The sequence below is a fragment of the Lycium ferocissimum genome, chromosome 3 (assembly GCF_029784015.1).
Source record: "Lycium ferocissimum isolate CSIRO_LF1 chromosome 3, AGI_CSIRO_Lferr_CH_V1, whole genome shotgun sequence".
Classification (NCBI taxonomy): domain Eukaryota; kingdom Viridiplantae; phylum Streptophyta; class Magnoliopsida; order Solanales; family Solanaceae; genus Lycium; species Lycium ferocissimum.
In genome coordinates this window covers 3329722-3346329 of record NC_081344.1, presented here as the reverse complement: position 1 = coordinate 3346329, position 16608 = coordinate 3329722, and the positions used below count along the sequence as shown (strand labels likewise).

General features: G+C 35.6%; 3 protein-coding genes and 1 non-coding gene across 4 annotated transcripts in view; 2 read left to right on the top strand and 2 right to left on the bottom strand.

Moving 5' to 3' along the window:
• The window catches only part of LOC132050765 (uncharacterized), a 6111-nt gene extending 1145 nt beyond the window's left edge, over positions 1 to 4966 (bottom strand). The window contains exons 1-5 of the mRNA XM_059442127.1: positions 4922 to 4966; positions 2606 to 2630; positions 533 to 607; positions 156 to 260; positions 5 to 42 (exon numbers count right to left, since the gene is read on the bottom strand). Of these exons, the coding sequence (XP_059298110.1) occupies positions 5 to 42; positions 156 to 260; positions 533 to 607; positions 2606 to 2630; positions 4922 to 4926 (248 nt within the window). The 5' untranslated portion in view covers positions 4927 to 4966. The remainder of the gene's footprint in view (positions 1 to 4; positions 43 to 155; positions 261 to 532; positions 608 to 2605; positions 2631 to 4921) is intronic.
• A 426-nt stretch (positions 4967 to 5392) lies between these two features.
• On the top strand, positions 5393 to 6261 carry LOC132050763 (thioredoxin-like 1-1, chloroplastic). The gene is made up of 2 exons (XM_059442126.1): positions 5393 to 5476; positions 5881 to 6261. The coding sequence occupies exons 1-2, from the start codon at positions 5393 to 5395 to the stop codon at positions 6259 to 6261; spliced, it is 465 nt and encodes a 154-aa protein (XP_059298109.1).
• Positions 6262 to 7674: 1413 nt separating this feature from the next.
• On the bottom strand, positions 7675 to 7814 carry LOC132051336 (small nucleolar RNA snoR137). The gene has a single exon (XR_009413703.1). It is a non-coding gene; the product is annotated as a small nucleolar RNA snoR137 (small nucleolar RNA).
• Positions 7815 to 11252: 3438 nt separating this feature from the next.
• On the top strand, positions 11253 to 16608 carry LOC132050762 (polypyrimidine tract-binding protein homolog 3-like). The gene is made up of 12 exons (XM_059442125.1): positions 11253 to 11339; positions 11495 to 11558; positions 13424 to 13495; positions 13584 to 13660; positions 13766 to 13847; positions 15184 to 15307; positions 15581 to 15645; positions 15753 to 15802; positions 16068 to 16109; positions 16212 to 16263; positions 16348 to 16402; positions 16493 to 16608. Exons 2-12 carry the CDS (start codon positions 11502 to 11504, stop codon positions 16606 to 16608), a joined length of 792 nt encoding a protein of 263 aa, XP_059298108.1. The 5' UTR covers positions 11253 to 11339; positions 11495 to 11501.

Below are 16608 nucleotides of genomic sequence, written 5' to 3'. Positions count from 1 at the left end.
TAACAGGATTAGCCTTCTTTTTCCTTTTCCAGTCTTGGGCACCTGAAGAATAAACATAAACAACTTTGGTAACTGGAGCCTATGCAAGTAACAAATCCAAGACACAATACACATCGTCCCAAAAAATCAACTAAGAAAATCAAGAACAAACAAACCTCAGTCCACATTTCTCTAACATTTTCAAGCACCATGTTGCAGTGACGATCAAATGCCCTCACACGACCAAGAAGTTTCCTGTTGTTTCTACAGTTGATGAGCACCTAGAACAGCCAAGAAAAAAAAATCTGTAAGATAACATGCATAAAGATAAAGATGATGCCCTTCCACATATAAAACTGAAGCTTGCATCTAGTTCTACAGTATTGAAATCTAAGATAAATGAGAAAGTATACCGGCATGACTGTAGAAAGCACATGGTCAACATAAGCAAGGTTCCAGAACAGATTTAGTCAATCTTCTTATAATTAGCATTAACAAATAAGCACGACATAAACAAAGACATCATCATAGATGCTTAATGTCTATCAAATACCTGTGTGTTATTCTTAACACTCATCATCAGGACGGAAAGTGGGCCAGTATTGAACTCCTCTTCCTCATTTTTCCCCTGCAAGAAAGAGATCCATTAGTGAAAACAGGACATCTTTCATAAAATCTGATAAGCAAGTCAGATTCACTGGAGACTGATGAGGCCCAATCCTCTATCACACCAAAATAGAAGGGCATACACTCTTACTCTCTGTGCTTAAGCTGGATAATCTAACAATTAAAATTTTGAAGCTAAGCACTTACACATCTGGAAGGCAAACAAGAAGCAAGACTCACACAGAAAATGAACAATTATGAATAAACATACCAAGAAGAAAAGAAGAACTGAAAATAGGATGTCTGTTAAGGGAAAACTACACAGTTTAGACCTAGTTTCTACGTTATCCAAAGTGAAAACATGAGAAAATACTGTCACAACACTTGCATGGAGGTGGGAGCAACACAAGTGTAGAAAGTTAAGCCTTCTAATTTAACCAACCATTTTTATACTTGGAAGTTCTAAGTTTTACAAAATTTGGTCCTAGCTATATTGTTTTTTTGAAGTTCTAATTGATTTTGTCAGCTGTTTTGTGAGTGGTGAACTCAACTAACTTAACCAAAGACTTGTCAACAGTCAATGTAAAGTGTTGGAAAAAAAACTACAGATCAAACTATCTCAAACAATTTCTTGTTCTTACTTGAAAAGGGAGGTATAGCCTATTCTCATTTTTTATCAGGAAAAGAATAAAACCTATTCTCATTTTAATAAAATAAAAGACGTCTGCCTAGAAAATTATTAGATGTAATGTGTAAAGCAGGGATGACGGTAACCAACAAAAGAAATCTAATTATTAAGGTGAACAGGAAGGAAAAGGAAAGGAAGTACTAAGCAGTAGGGCTGTACAAAGAAAACCGACAAACCGCACCAAACCGACAAACCGAACCAAACCGGAAAAAAAAAACCCGAGTAGTGGTTTGTTTGGTTTGGTTTGGTGTTGGATAAAAAAACCCGATCATAATAGGTTTGGTTTGGTTTTAACTAAAAAAAGTCAAACCGAGACCAAACCGATCCGGTTATATATATACAATTTATAAATATTTTTATACATATATAATTTATAAATATGTATATAACTTTATCACTTTTAAGCATTGATTAGTCAGCTTCGTTCGTGATGCAATCCGTTTAAGAATTGGTACCACATCCGATTGTATAATTAATTCTTTTTTGGCAATTAAAAGAGACTTTTTCATTACAAATAGCTACTGTTGTCCAATGTCAAAACACTACTATGGCACAACAGCCTAGCAGTTATCAAAACTAGCCTTTATCACATTAAAACAACTCAAACAATAAACAAAACTAGTAGACTAAGGGTAGAAAATCAGCTCATCCAATCTTTTTGTGAGTGTTGTCCACTGAGAACCTCTAACAAACACCTCTTGTATGATCCTCCTTGTAAGTATTTGTGGTGTATAATGAATTCTTAACGCTAAGTTTGAGTTATAATCTTTTTGTTCATTTAGCGATAGGCTTTTTAAGTAAATGTTTAAAAGCTAACTAAAACTCATTTTACGGAACAATATTGAAGTTGTTTGTTACTACATTCTGTTTGATTGTTATAGTTATACATCACATGCATGTTCTATACTTATTTGATTCAATTATTACGAATTTTTTATTTAATGAGTCAATGAATTCACCACACATTTTTCATTTTACATTTTTAGAAATAGAAGGGTAAGATGCTTATTTTTGGTCAAGCAAATGCCATTATAAGATGCTTCGTATCGAACCAAAAAAGAAAAAACCCAAAAAAACCCGACTAACCTGAAAAATCCGAGAGTGAAAAACCCGATTTTTGTTGGTTTGGTTTGGTTTATCGATTTAAAAACCCGATACAATTGGTTTGGTTTGGTATTTGAAAAATCCGAACCAACCGGTCCATGTTCACCCCTACTAAGCAGTAGACAAGCCCTAAAAAACAAAATAGTTCACAACACGGACATAAGCCAATGAAAAAATAAACAACTAGAGCTGTGTATAGCAAAACACTTGCAAAGTAAGCTGACTTACAGGGGCATCCTCTTCCATTGGCCGACTGCAAAATAGCAAAAAGAGACAAGGAAAACAAAAATAATTAGGAACCTCCACTTGCTAATGCTTAATTAACACAAAAAATCAGCGGGAATAGAAAACAAATCAGGAATCGAAAAAAAACATGAGACAATGACCAGGTTTTTTTTCTAATTTATATATCCTACAGCCTAGTTATCCTTTTATTCTAGCCAAAAGAAGGGTTCTATCACATGTAGGGATGGCAATTGGGGCAGGGCAACCCTTGACCCGCTAAGATTTTGACCCCCCTGCCCCATTTAGTACTTTTTAAAGATGCCCTGCCCCGTTTTGTCTTTTTCATATGTTTCTTTATTTTCAATTTGTACTATTCTGTTCAATTTTTAAAGTGATTAAAGTAGTGTCGCTAATTTGCCAATATTAACGAAACCTTGACATTTATGTGATATGTACCATTGACAAAATCAAGACACTATAGAACCACATTACTATGCATGCAGGGAACAGACACAGTAAAATATGTTCCAACGTTAAATGGACACATCTATGATATCGTTTGGATTCAATAGATTTGATAGGTTTTAATTTAACTAATCCAAGTCGAGTACAAATGGCATTAATGAGTTTGTAAACTAAACCAAAGGAAGGAACTGAATGTATCCACAAATGTTCCGTCACTAGTTACTTAAAAGTTCTCCTAATTTTACAATCTTCTGACATCATATTATTGCAAGGATGCAAAATGTGAATTATAGATAATCCATTAATTTCAGCTAGCCATTCAGCAGACGAGAATAATTTATCATTGTGACTACCTAACACAACTGATTAACTACATCTATCCTCAGAACTAAGAATGATTTCTATAAGGAATATCAAAAAAGAACCAAAGGAAAAACAAAGACCCACACAAAATTATGAACTGAAACATTCTGCTTATCAGATACCCATACTTCCAAAGAAGAAGAGGATTTGACAGAAAACAATCAAACAGTAAAAGGAAGTTGCAATTTATTTTCAATCTATGAGTAAAAGAATATAAGAGTCAAAGTTGGTTGCATGGTGCTCTTGTAAAATCTATGCATCTTTGGAGTTCAAAGCTATTTGCAAACACTGTGTTTCACCATTTGATCCACCACCTAAGTTGCGCGGACTCTTCACTTTCGTTGCCGCACCCGTGTCGGATTCTCCAAAAATGCACTACTTTTGGAGTATCCGACACGCACCCGACGATATTTTTGAAGAGTCCGTGCAACATAGTCCACCACCTCCCCTGCCCTTCTATGGATTAGCAACATAAAAGTTTTGCCCCACCCTGCCCTACCCTACTAAGGTGTCTCCCTACCCTGCCCGTTAAGGCTTCGCCCCACCCTGCCCTGCCCAGCCCAACTAAGGTGTCTCCCTACCTTGCCCGTTAAGGCTCCACCCCGCCCTTCCCCTTCCCACACCAATTGCCATCCCTAATCACATGTGCAGGGACAACATAGGTTTTAAGCTTGGATAAAATGGAGAGTGAACTAAAGGAATTAAGAGCAGTATAATAAATAGCTAGAGGAGAAGGTGAATAAGTTGCGGGGTAAGGGTTTTAGGTTTTCACTAAGGGGATTCAAAATAAAAAAAATAAAAACATATGAGAGCGATAGCCCAAACTTCAACTGAACCATTTGCAAAGGAAAGTGTTTATAGAACAGGAAACCCAGTGTGCATAGTAAGCCGAAAACTTCCCATTTTTAACCGCACAAACTCAAAAAAGAAACACTTCTCGCCTTAGCCCCAAGCTAGTCAGAGTCAGTTATATCAATATATTCACTCTATTCAGACTTTCATCTCAATACTAGTAATCTTTATTGTTTTTAAAGCCAAAAAAATGAAACACCCAAAACCTCTACAAAACCTCCCGTTTGGCCAAGAAAAAAAAACTGAAAACAGTTTTTATTCATGAAATTTGATCAGTTTTTTGAAAATTTATGTCCAAAAAAGAATTTCAAATTCCAAAAAATGGCCCAGACCAGTTTTTGGGTGAAAGTTCACTTCCCCTCACAAAATTTCAAATCTTTTTCAAGTAAATTGCATTGTCCAAACGCAGCTTCAAGTTCCAAATATTATTTTTTAATACAACTTCAAGAACTCTTTTTGTTTGTTTGTCAAGTTTCAACTAAATCTAGGTACGGCAAAACCGTCTGCTAAAGGGGTTACTACAATGACAAGAAAAACCCTAAAACTATTCGGGAAGCCATATCATCAAACTAAAGCAATTGGTCGATAAAAATACAAGCAGAGAAGATATAGAACTTAAAAGGCCAAGTGTAAACTTACCTCATCTTCGATTAAACTGAAGAAATTCAAGAGCCAAAAAAGTAGCTAGGGTTTAAAGAGGGGACAGTGGAAAACAGTGGAAGAAAAAGATTTTACAGTTATGGGCTGGGGGGAGGCCCTGGGTTAACAGCCCAAACGATTTATCTCTCTGTTTTTCAGTTTAGGATATATGCCCTCTAGTGGGTTAAATTGGCATAAAAATCCAGTTACATTCACACAAATGCCCCTATTTTGGGGTGGTATGTGGTGGGTCAAATGGTGAAACACTGTGTGTGCAAAAAGCTTTCAACTCCAAAGATGCATAGATTTTACAAGAGCACCACGCAACCAACTTTGACTTTTATGTTCTTTTACTCATAGATTGAAAATAAATTTCAACTTCCTTTTACTGTTTGATTATTTTATGTCAAATCCTCTTCTTCTTTGGAAGTATGGGTATCTGATAAGCAGAGTGTTTCAATTCATAATTTTATGTGGCTCTTTATTTTTCCTTTGGTTCTTTTCTATAGAGGTGCTGAAGGTCGTCTTTGTAGCTTTAGCTGTACCAATGCCACAGTTAGTTTTCCATCCACCTTTATCTGCGTCAGTTTTTCTTCTAATACAGCAATCTATACACTTATGTTAGCTTTCTTCCTAGCTGGTAATGCATTTCTTCTATGTCATTATTAGGATGCATGTAAAATATTCAGGATGGTTATTGGATAAGTTGTGTAATTTAAAATCTGCATTCTCTGCATAATGTCCCTTTGGATTAATTGTTCTTCTGTTGTGATGACTAAGATATTCAATGTGTATGCGACAGCTAATCAATGCATTCTTTTATAGCTGTGTTTTATGGCGCTTGCTTCTTTTCCGATATGTGATTTATTACGGGTTCTTTTTATTACGGGTTCCTTTTGTTACAACATGATCCTATTTTGGAATGGTTTTCTGACAATAACCGCGATATTTTGGAGCAGATAAAAAAATTCAAAGATGCATTGGCAAAGTATGGCGCAGATTGTTGCAGCCTCGCACCAGTCAAAGGGCTTGAGGAGAAAGAGCTACTTGCGCTAGCAGCTAACAAGGACCTATCTTTTGCGTACACACCAAAAACAGAAGAACCAGTACCTGTTGTTGCCTTACAAGAAGATATGGTGATAAAAACAAACCGAACATTTTCATCTCATCCAATTACATTTCACCCCTTATTGCTTCCACTTCCGCTTCCCCTCACGTCAGCTTCACATAAGGCCAAATACGACTCAAAAGAAGTGAAGCTTGTTCAGAAAAAAGAAGTAGAACTGGACTTGTTAAGAAAATGGGCATTGGATGATCTACTCAGACCATATAAAAAGTAGACCTAGAACTGGACATGAAGCGTGGATAATATAACATGATGGTGCAATATTCGGCGAACCAAGAATATGGATGGATCATAAAATGCGCGTAAGAAAATATAATTATTTTTTATATTATTTTAAAATAAATAAAGCAATGGAGTCTTTTTATTTTTATTTTTTATTTTATTTTTTTTTCTTGCTCAGACCATATAAAAAGTTTGACATTTTGCGAGTAAATTTGTTTCATAGAGGTAATATACGTTTTTTATTTTTTATTTTTTAAACAAAACCGATGGGAGGTGTTTCAACAGCGAGAGAGAGAACTTGAGGAAAAAGAATATATGCGTTTTTTTTGCGTTTTTTTTATGTCATAGAGGTGATGTACGTTCTGTGTTTTTTTATGTACACAATGCTGCGGCAATGGATTGAAGATGACATGTACCATACAGTATCTGGTTGTTATACATATTGTCTGGTATCTAGCTATTCTTAGCTGGAGCAACAGACAGGCACTCTTTGACTTTCTCCTTCTTTTTACTAGGAGAAAAGTAAGTGCATTTCTAGTAATATGCTTTACTTGTTTCTGAATCTGTTGGTGATTGAGAATTACAGAAATATTAAGTTTGAAATTTACACTTCCAAGTCTTTATTTGTATCTACTCTTCTAAGTTATGTCCTTCAGCTTTTATTTATTCCATACATAAGTAAATAGTAGAGATTTGGTGCACAGCCTAACAGACAAACACAATTGCGAAAAGATAAGATCCCCATGAAGTAAAGTAAAATTAGATCTCCACAAACGCAAATGTAAGTAGAAGGCGACGAACGCCTTTCAGATTACTAGAATAAAATAGTAGAGTAACTTCATTGCAGAAATTCACAACTGGACTTCAATAAAACAATGTTGAACCAACTCCAATTACTTTTGCAGCTGAGGCGCCATCTGCACCAGCAAAGGAGTGCTTTATTTCAACAGCCTTCAACCATAAATTTCATTTGCCAAAGCTTCAAACTCAATTTCCAGCAAAGAGCAGCTTCCGTCATCATGGCAGCTAATAGCAACACTATCCCCAAACCAAAAGACATCAAAGTTGGACACTTATAAGCAGAATCAACAAAGTATAAAGCCATTATCTCTTCCAATTTGTACTACTAATCACAGAGCGGATGAGTGGATCAAAAGCTAAAAAAAAACATAGCTAGAGTTGCACTGATAGAGATACAATAGAGACAGATCATATCTCAAATATTAGCAATCTCCTAAACTAAGATGTCCTAGAGCTGTCCAATATATGCAGCTGTATTTAGAGTGTAAAGTTTTCGAAATGGAGTTTAGACTGTAAAGTTATCATTTTCATCAAATCACTGCTACATGCTGTACAAATTGAAGGTGATACATTTTAAGACACAAAACAAAATAACATGGCATAAGATTGTACCAGTAGACAGGTAGCATGGTGCTAAATGATGTACACATCACGCTGTTTAAAACTGGCAAAAATTATCTATATATGCTTCCGAAACAGGAACATCCCCACAAAATTAAGAGGTATTCACAAGTAAGAAGCAACTCTACCACTAAATCATCCAGATAATAACAAACACTAGGAGATGCAGAAACATCTAAACACTTCAAAAGATTCAAGTTCATGTAGCATCAATATGAAGTAAAACTGATTATAATGCAGATCTGAACACAAAAGGAACAAAATACTCGGATGTTAATAAGTATACTATGAATCACAGCTCCAAACAGAACAACAAACATGAAGGTACTTGAAGCACCAAGAAATACTTAAATGCAAATATACTACTGTATAATAAATCAAGAAAAATGCATGCACTCAAGCAAATAGCACATAAAAAATAAAGGAAAAATTACAGCCAAATAACATTCGGCCATCTAGTTTAGAGAATATGTACACAATGTATAGATAGTGTATACTTTATACTAAATATTCATATATTATACATACGTACACACAACATATACAGTATACTTCTTTTGAAATCTGGATCTGCCTCTAAACTTATATAACATCTATTATTTGAAACAAGAAAACTTAAAATGCAAATACTAGTACAACAAATAAACCAAGAAAAAAACATGAACTCAAGCAAATAACACAAAAATAAAAACTTGTTTTTGTGGGGGTATTATTGTAAAGTCCGCTCAAACCCTCATCGCCCCGATTTATCGATAGGCTCAGATAGCAGACAGTCTTCATCACAGTAAAGTAGGGTAAAGGGGTAACGGAAAATTGGAACGGAGCCGCCATAAAACCCTAAATTAATAGGGCGGTAACTCCACCGGTTATATTTCCGTTAGCGTCTTCGCCGCTACCCACTGCTCAGATAAGATCAAGTAGTTTGAGGTTAAAGTCTAGCGCCTTCTCCCTTTTATATAGATTTCCTGAAACCTAAAATGTTGTCATTTCTGTGTGCATTTCCTAATATACCCTGCATATAATTGTCAATATGAGAGGAAAAAATCCGAAATTGACCACTATTTTTTAACAAAAGCTCAAAATAATTCTATTTCTTTTACAGTTACATGGTACAATAATTACCCACATTCTTTGCTTAAACGGTACAATTTCAGTCCTACTCCTAATACTACAACAACAAGAAAACAACAACATACCCAGTGTATAGACCCTCGACAAAGAAAAGCAAATTAAAGCATTCCAGAAAAAAAGAAAAAAAAGAGTAAAGAGAATGTTTCTAGTGAGACTTGAACTTACAATCATGAGCTAAACATTATGCCCTCCAACCGATGAGCTGAAGTTCATATTGTAAAGAAAGCGACTACAGTGGAATATAGAAAAATATATTTGTGCTGCTTTAATCATATTTTGGATCTTGAATTTTGACATACTCGATAGCTTGTTATGTGAAATTTACTTTGCAATGTATTTGTATAAGATGCTCAACTTATTCTACCATAACTTATTTTATTAATTATTGACCCTCCATCATAAGCTAATTTTACTGTAATCGTTTTATGTGTGGAAATCAAAGTATGCCGAAATGGCCTTGCAACTTGAGGTTTAATGGATTATCAATTAATACTGAAGATTTCTTTGATAATCTTCTAAAAAAGTAGCATTCATGACATTTTCATAAACTTTCCCGCACAGCATCTTTTTTGAGCTAGTTAAAATTTATTTATAGTTAGTATAATGGTAAATAAACAAGAAAAAACTTCTATGGCAATTGAAACACATTTATTCCTGTGTTTGTTGATAGAAGCACATGGTATAAAATGATGCACATAAAACAAAATATGAGATTTGCATAAAAGCAAAAATGAAGTTATGAGTTTGGAAGAAAATATATGCGATGTTGGTGATGTTTAATTTATATTTAAAAACCAGTTATAATTTGTTTTCACAGAAAGTGACCCCATTTCAAGTATTGTGAATTGTAAATGGATTATGTGAAAGAAACAAGATTAATTTGAAGAAGAATCGAAACAAAATTAATTTAATTTTGAGACCATAACCAATTTGAGAAAGAGTTGAAATAGAATCAACACAAATTCGAGATGTCATCAAAACACAGAATTTCTCACCTCGTGTCTACTTTCGCCAAAAATTACCAATTAAAATAGTGGAGGTTTTCTCCAAAGAGTTCCAAATATATTTGACAATCTTTTTTGTACTATATTTCTGTTCCCAAGGGGGGCAGTTATGTCAATCTCACATAGCAAAAAAACAGCTTTAAACACAACACTGAAAATAACGTATCGTCACTCAAACCCTAATTCTCTCACTCTCTCTCTCGCTCTGAAGGTCAGATCTTAATTCAGTTCATTTATTATGTGTTTAATTCACTATTATTGCTACTCTTGAGCTGTTATTAAATAAAATTGAGTTAGAATCACTCAATTGTGTTTAAAAATGGTTAATTTTGATATAAAACTTAAATCAATCGATATAATTTTTTTGGGGTCAATAACTTCAATCGATATGAATCAACTGCACGTCAATCCTAAATTAGTTCGGTTCTAATGATTAAGCTGTTTCTAGTAGTTAGGAAGTTGTTTCAGCTATTGGAAAGTTAGAGCCCGTTTGGATTTAATGCCTATATGTATATGTTTTTCATTTTGTGCTTATAAAAAATTAATTGGATCCGTTTTTGGCTTAGGACTTATAAACCAAAAAAAATAAGTTGGACTACACCAACTTAATTTTTTTTTTTTGAAGTTGTTTCCTAAGCTGCTTTTTTTAAGCCCATCCAAACAGGCTCTTAATCTATGTATATGTTCTGCTCTACTTAGGAAGCAGAGGAAGTGTCAGTGTTCTATAGATTGTCTAAGCCTGAGGATGCAACTAATAAGCAATGATCCTGGACAGTAGACATAATATAATGTACCCTACTAAAAAGGGATGAAGCATGTTAGAGGAAGTTAGAAAAAAAAAATGGAATTTTTTACTGTTGAATCACCAGTGGACCAAAAGTGTTTTAAGAGTCAATGTTTACTCCTGGAAATGGGGGGGTTTTGGTGCTGCGGTTTATCGTATTAACAAAAAAGGAAAAAAGCCCCGTGGGCAAGTTCATGAACGTGTGGTGGATGTATGGCATGAACGATATCTCTTTGGGTTTAGGGAAGTATTCGAGCTAATGGTGTAACTGATTAGTGAATGTATGTGGCAACTGCATTTAGTTATTTGGATGTCAAAAAGATTGTCAACTTATACATGTCTGTATTAAAGATACCTAATTAGTGCTAAGCATGATTTGAAATCTTTCCGTGTTTCTTCTAAAGAAATTTGAAGTTCTGGTAACAATGTAAATGTCTTAAGATACCCTGTTTAGGCTGTAGGAGTTGGGTGCAAATGGCAATAAACATGTCACGTGTACACTTTTACTATTATCCATAGCTTCACTATTTCTCGGTAATAGCTGAATTTGTTGCATATTTACCTTCTTTCTTACTTGTTGATTTTCCATTACTTACAAATGAGATACAAAGGTTTAGTTTTGCTAGTAGATGGTAGTGTTCTTACTCGTGGTTGACTCTAACTTTCTTTAGGAAGTGATGTTTGTGATCAAAATGACCTAAGAGACTCTTTCATTCTGAATTCTCATAGGTCTGATCCTTTTCTTAAGCTCGTTTTCCACTGTGACTAAATTCTTGTCCTGCCTTGTCCTGCACTTGCTTAATTATTCTTCGGCATAATGTGACTTTGGCATGTGTATGAGGGGCCTATTTATTTCGATGCCATTCATTGTTATTATGATTCAGGTGAAAAATGACGGAGCCGTCAAAGGTCATTCATGTTCGCAACGTGGGCCATGAGATCTCAGAGGTAGATATCTGGATTGCGTACTGATTACCTCTCTCTTCCCCCCACCCCACCCCACCCCCACCCCCAAATCTCTCTCCCTCTCCCGCTTGACTCTTTCTTGTCTTCATTCTTAGATAGGCATCTATTCTAGTGAGTAAAATGCGTGATCTGTGAGCTCCCAGTATGCGTAACTAGATTTATTTTGCTTTACTATGTTCGAATTATTCTCTCAGCTCCATTCGTCTTGTGGCTGCTCCATTGAAATCAGAGTGCTTCTAGCATTATACCCTCTGTTGCACTACCTGTTTAATTACGGCCCTACCGTTGTACTATGACACAGATAGCGCTAATTTAATGGAATAACACGTGGCATCACTTGAACATAAAACCCACACCCAAACCCAATTTCAAGACTATTTTTTTCTTCTTTGCATTAAAAGCAAAGCCTCTAAATTGCTGCCATGGAATTTGGTTGCTATTTTAGAAAATAGCTCATCGGGAAACAAAATCGAAGCCCTAAAAGTTTTACAGGCTCATTGACGACCCCATTTCAGATGTTGGTCCCCAATTTTTTTAGCTAAAACATGACGGAAGTGGAGAATTAATGGGGAATTTTCAGGGTGGTTTACCATCTCCAGCGTGCCAGTTATTTCTTTTTTGCTCTAATCAACTGCCCCCTTTGCATATGTATGAATTTGTGTATATATGTGTATTGTATGTCAGTTTCTGTCTATCTACTAGACTCTTACCACTAGTCTGCTCGTCCATGAATTTCCAGGGTTGTTTACCATCTCTGGCGTGCCAGTGATTTCTTTTTTGCTCTAATCAACTGCCCCTTTTGCATATGTATGAATTTGTGTATTGTATGTCACTTTCTGTCTATCTATTAGATTATTACCACTAGTCTGCTCCTCGATGGCTGTGTTTTCAGGCAAAGCAGCAACAAAAGCACAAAAAAGGGAGGAATAGTTTCTTAAATGCAGAGTTATGGGGTCTGTTAAATTCTTTCTTATAAAATAGGGAAGATAAGATGGTGTAAGACACTTCTTTTAAATATTTAGGTTTAAAATATACTTTCTTAACTCAAAGTGGGGGGAAGTGGGTTGGGTAATGGGTAAACATTTAAGGGTGGGTTTTATGTTCATGTGATGCCATGTGGCTTTACGTTTAAATTAGGGGTATATTTGTGTCATCGTATAACAGTAGGGTCTTAATTAAATGGATAGTGAAACGGAGGCTATATTTAAATTATTTCTGATAGTACAGGGGTATATTTGGCCCTTTTCCGTTTTACTTATTATATTGTACTATTTCAAAGATTGAGGTCATTTATGTAATTAGCTAAAATAGCCCGAGGACCTGATGTGCATGTCAGAAGTACATACAAAACGAATTCCCAGAATTAAGATTAAAAAAAAAAAAAAAAAAAAAGATAGGAGAGTTTGTGATAAATGATTAAAACGGGCAGTACACAATGTGCTAGCATCCCATTCTTTAGAACTGCCGTAGAATGATCATTTAATTTGAGGAGATTTTTGTAGCACCTATCATTGAAGGTAGAAAGTTCGCGAAGTGTTTATAAATCATTCTAAAGGTCGGGTAACGTTTGTTTTTTTAGCTTCTCTGCCTTTGATTTCCACCTCACTTGAATGTCCAAAAGAGAAGCAGTTGGCATTATGCCACTTTAATTTGATGTTAGTGTTAACACAGTTTGAAGGATGGGAACACTTTGTACTTTGTGGTAGTAAATATTTACATCTGAGTGGAGCAGCAAATCCTTCCTCTTCTTGGATTTCTTTCTACTATTAGTTCTCTTTTCCACTCTATTTTAACAAGCAAGAACGTGATGTTATAGGTATGCAATGATTCCTGTGTTGTTTTTTCAGAATGACTTGCTTCAGCTATTTCAGCCGTTTGGAGTCATTACCAAACTTGTAATGCTTAGGGCAAAAAATCAGGTGCTTCTTTTATACATTTATTTTGATTGGCAGAATGATTCGAGGAAGTTGCTGTCCCTTTAATTAATTATATTTCATGGACGTACAGGCCCTCTTGCAAATGCAAGACGTTCCTTCGGCTGTAAATGCAATGCAGTTCTATTCAAATGTTCAGCCCAGCATAAGGTACCTTGTAAAAAAAAAAAAAAATTGTATATCCAATTAAGCTTTCAAGAGCTACACTTTGCGACATCTTCTTGTTCATTGGTGGCTCATTTTGCTTGTTCACAGGGGGAGAAATGTTTATGTACAATTTTCATCTCATCAAGAACTGACAACCATGGATCAGAATACCCAAGGGCGAGGAGATGAGGTCAGTGGTTTTTTTGTTTTATAAGAGGTGGCTTTGTGCATCACTTATATTGAACTCAATACTAATGGTGTCCCTGGGTGACATACTCATAAACATCCACCCTTGTTGACTTTAAACTAGAAAACTTTTCAAGTATAATTTGTGGTTTGCATTTAGCCCTACATGCTTTACAGATTCGTTGCATGCTTGAAAGAGTTATTTCTATTATTTACTTGAAGTACAGGAGCACTAATAATTTAATAAATACACGGTTCACTTCCAATTCCTGGTTAGTTAGATAACTATGTGAAGCCCATAGGGTAATAAATGATTTCACTCGTCATAAAAGAAGCCTTCAGAATTGGGTGTATATTTATTCAAATGAGTTAAGTAATGGTAAATGAGTTAAGTAATGGTATCTCAAATTCACAACAAGTGGATGAACATGGCTAAAACTAATGTATAGACATATTATGGAGACACCAAGAGAAAATTTGAGATTTTGTGATCGCATTGAACGGAGAAGATGAATTAACCTGTTAGATGTTTGCCTACCTGGCACCACTCTTGCGCCTGGTGCTTATGGTGTTAAAGATCTAAGGTCTTAACTGATTGTTCTCTTTCACAATTTCTGACACTAACGCATTTAATGCGGTTGGAGGTGCTCAAAAGGTATGACTTTTTGGGGATAGAAAGGCAAGAAGAATGTTAATATAGATGATTGGATAGTTCCAGATTGATTGTGGATTTGAGTAATCTTATTTCCCAGAAACCGGTCTTTTTCACTGAAAAAACAGAGTCCATGTTTTGGAAAGATTGTGTATTGTCCAGGAAACTATGGTCTTCTCGGTAACTTGAGAGAGAAAACAGGTTATTGAAGGGTAACTCCTCATTTGACTGAGGGTTAAAGAGAACAATTAACCTGCTTTACTTAGTCTACCAGTTTCAGTATCACCCCTAAGATCCTTTACAGTAATTTATGTACTGTTACTATCCTAAAGCATTGAGAAGCAACGTTAGTGCTCATCTCAGTTTGTACCTAATGAGCACTTAAGAGGCCCTATTCATACCTCTTCTCTAAAGGCAGAGATGTGGCGGCTCATTTGTGCTTGAAATTACTCAGAACCATATCAAAATGAAACAAAACACCAGTTGTTATGTACAAGTCAATATTTCTTTTCATGTATTTTCTTGCTTTTCGCATGCTTTTCTGGTCCATCTTTATACTTCTTTTCTACTTGCTGAGATGAAATATTATTGCAATAGTTCCTTCTCCTTTTCTTCATCTATTCATTCTCTTCTCTTCTCTCTCTTCTGTCTCTATGCTGCTCTGCTGTACGGCTCTCTGGACTCTCAGCCTAATCGAATTCTCTTAGTTTCAATACATCACGTGCTATATCCTATGACTGTGGATGTGCTGCATCAAGTTTTTTCACCTCACGGAATTGTTGAGAAGATCGTGACATTTCAGAAGTCGGCTGGTCAGCACCTTCAAGTTTTCTCTCTCTATGTTCTAATTTCTTCTTAATTTGTTTCTCATTCTGGATTTAAAGACTGGCTAGAAATTTGAGCATGGATGAAAGTCTCGCGCTTCTTTGTTGTGTTATATGATTCCAATTTTGGATGTAACTAGTTAGCTTCTCGCTTCAATTGTTTCTGGAGCATATTTGAAATTCTATTTACGAAACTTGCAGTCTTTGCTCCATTTCTGCATAATCTTTTACTCCTTCTGATATTTGCTATGAACCTTGTAGGTTTTCAAGCTTTAATTCAGTACCAATTACTCCAGAATGCTGTTTCTGCTAGGAACTCTCTCCAGGTATGCTTTGTGTTGCATAGAGGTGTCTTTTCATGAGACGATTATTTTGTGGAGTTAATTTATCTTAGACGATTAATTTATCTTAGTGCTTACAAATTTTTTAATAGGGGCGTAATATATATGATGGCTGCTGTCAACTTGACATACAATTCTCAAAGTAAGGTTTTAAATCCCTTTAAAATTGTGCTGTTCTTTTTTTCTGCATGCACAAATTTGCTTTTTTAAGCCTGTTTTGGAAATGCGTTATTGTGTCGAGGGTCTATCGGAAACAGCCTCTCTACCCCACAAAGCTAGGGGTAAGGTCTGCGTACATCCTGCCCTCCCCAGACCCCACCTATGGGACTACACTGGGTATGTTGTTGTTGGACATATTTGCATCTTTTTTCTTATGGGACTTCACCGTGGCTAATTTTGTGATACAGCCTAGATGAATTGCAAGTGAGCTACAATAATGAACGCTCGAGGTAAATTGTTATTGCTTTCTCTCATTCCCTCTTATACATATTGAAAGAAGCCTTTCTCTTCAATTAGGAAATATTCATGTCCTGCATTCTCAATCTGTGCAGGGACTTCACCAACCCAAATCTACCAGCAGAGCAGAAGGGCAAATCGCCTCAGGTAGTTTCCATTTTTCTGTTTTTAGTAGGACTTAAGAGTTTCCCAGTATGGATTAAGTTCAAGCTTTGTCATTGTGAACAGCAGGGATATGGAGATGCAGGAGGCATGTACTCCTTGCAAGGTTCTGGGCCTCGTGGAGGTGCTTAAGTTAAAACTATTTTATTATGGTGATTGTGAAATTTTCCTGGTCTAGTGTTCTCAACTGTTTTCTCCCTTTTTGTTTGTCCAGTTGGATTTCCTCAGGTGTGCATCTCTCTCATCTTTAAAATATTTTTAAAATTAAAATCGGCCCCTTTTTACCTAGGGGGAACAAAAACTAGTTACTGGAAATTTGTCCTTCCTTAA

Excerpts from the sequence above, each read along its gene's own strand:
- LOC132050763 (XM_059442126.1), top strand. The coding sequence starts at position 5,393 with ATGTGGCTCTTTATTTTTCCTTTGGTTCTTTTCTATAGAGGTGCTGAA. Across the intron at positions 5,477-5,880 it reads TTAGCTGTACCAATGCCACA|ATAAAAAAATTCAAAGATGC; the intron begins GTTAGTTTTCCA and ends ATTTTGGAGCAG.
- LOC132050762 (XM_059442125.1), top strand. The coding sequence starts at position 11,502 with ATGACGGAGCCGTCAAAGGTCATTCATGTTCGCAACGTGGGCCATGAG. Across the intron at positions 11,559-13,423 it reads TGGGCCATGAGATCTCAGAG|AATGACTTGCTTCAGCTATT; the intron begins GTAGATATCTGG and ends TTGTTTTTTCAG. Across the intron at positions 15,803-16,067 it reads CTTGACATACAATTCTCAAA|CCTAGATGAATTGCAAGTGA; the intron begins GTAAGGTTTTAA and ends TTTGTGATACAG.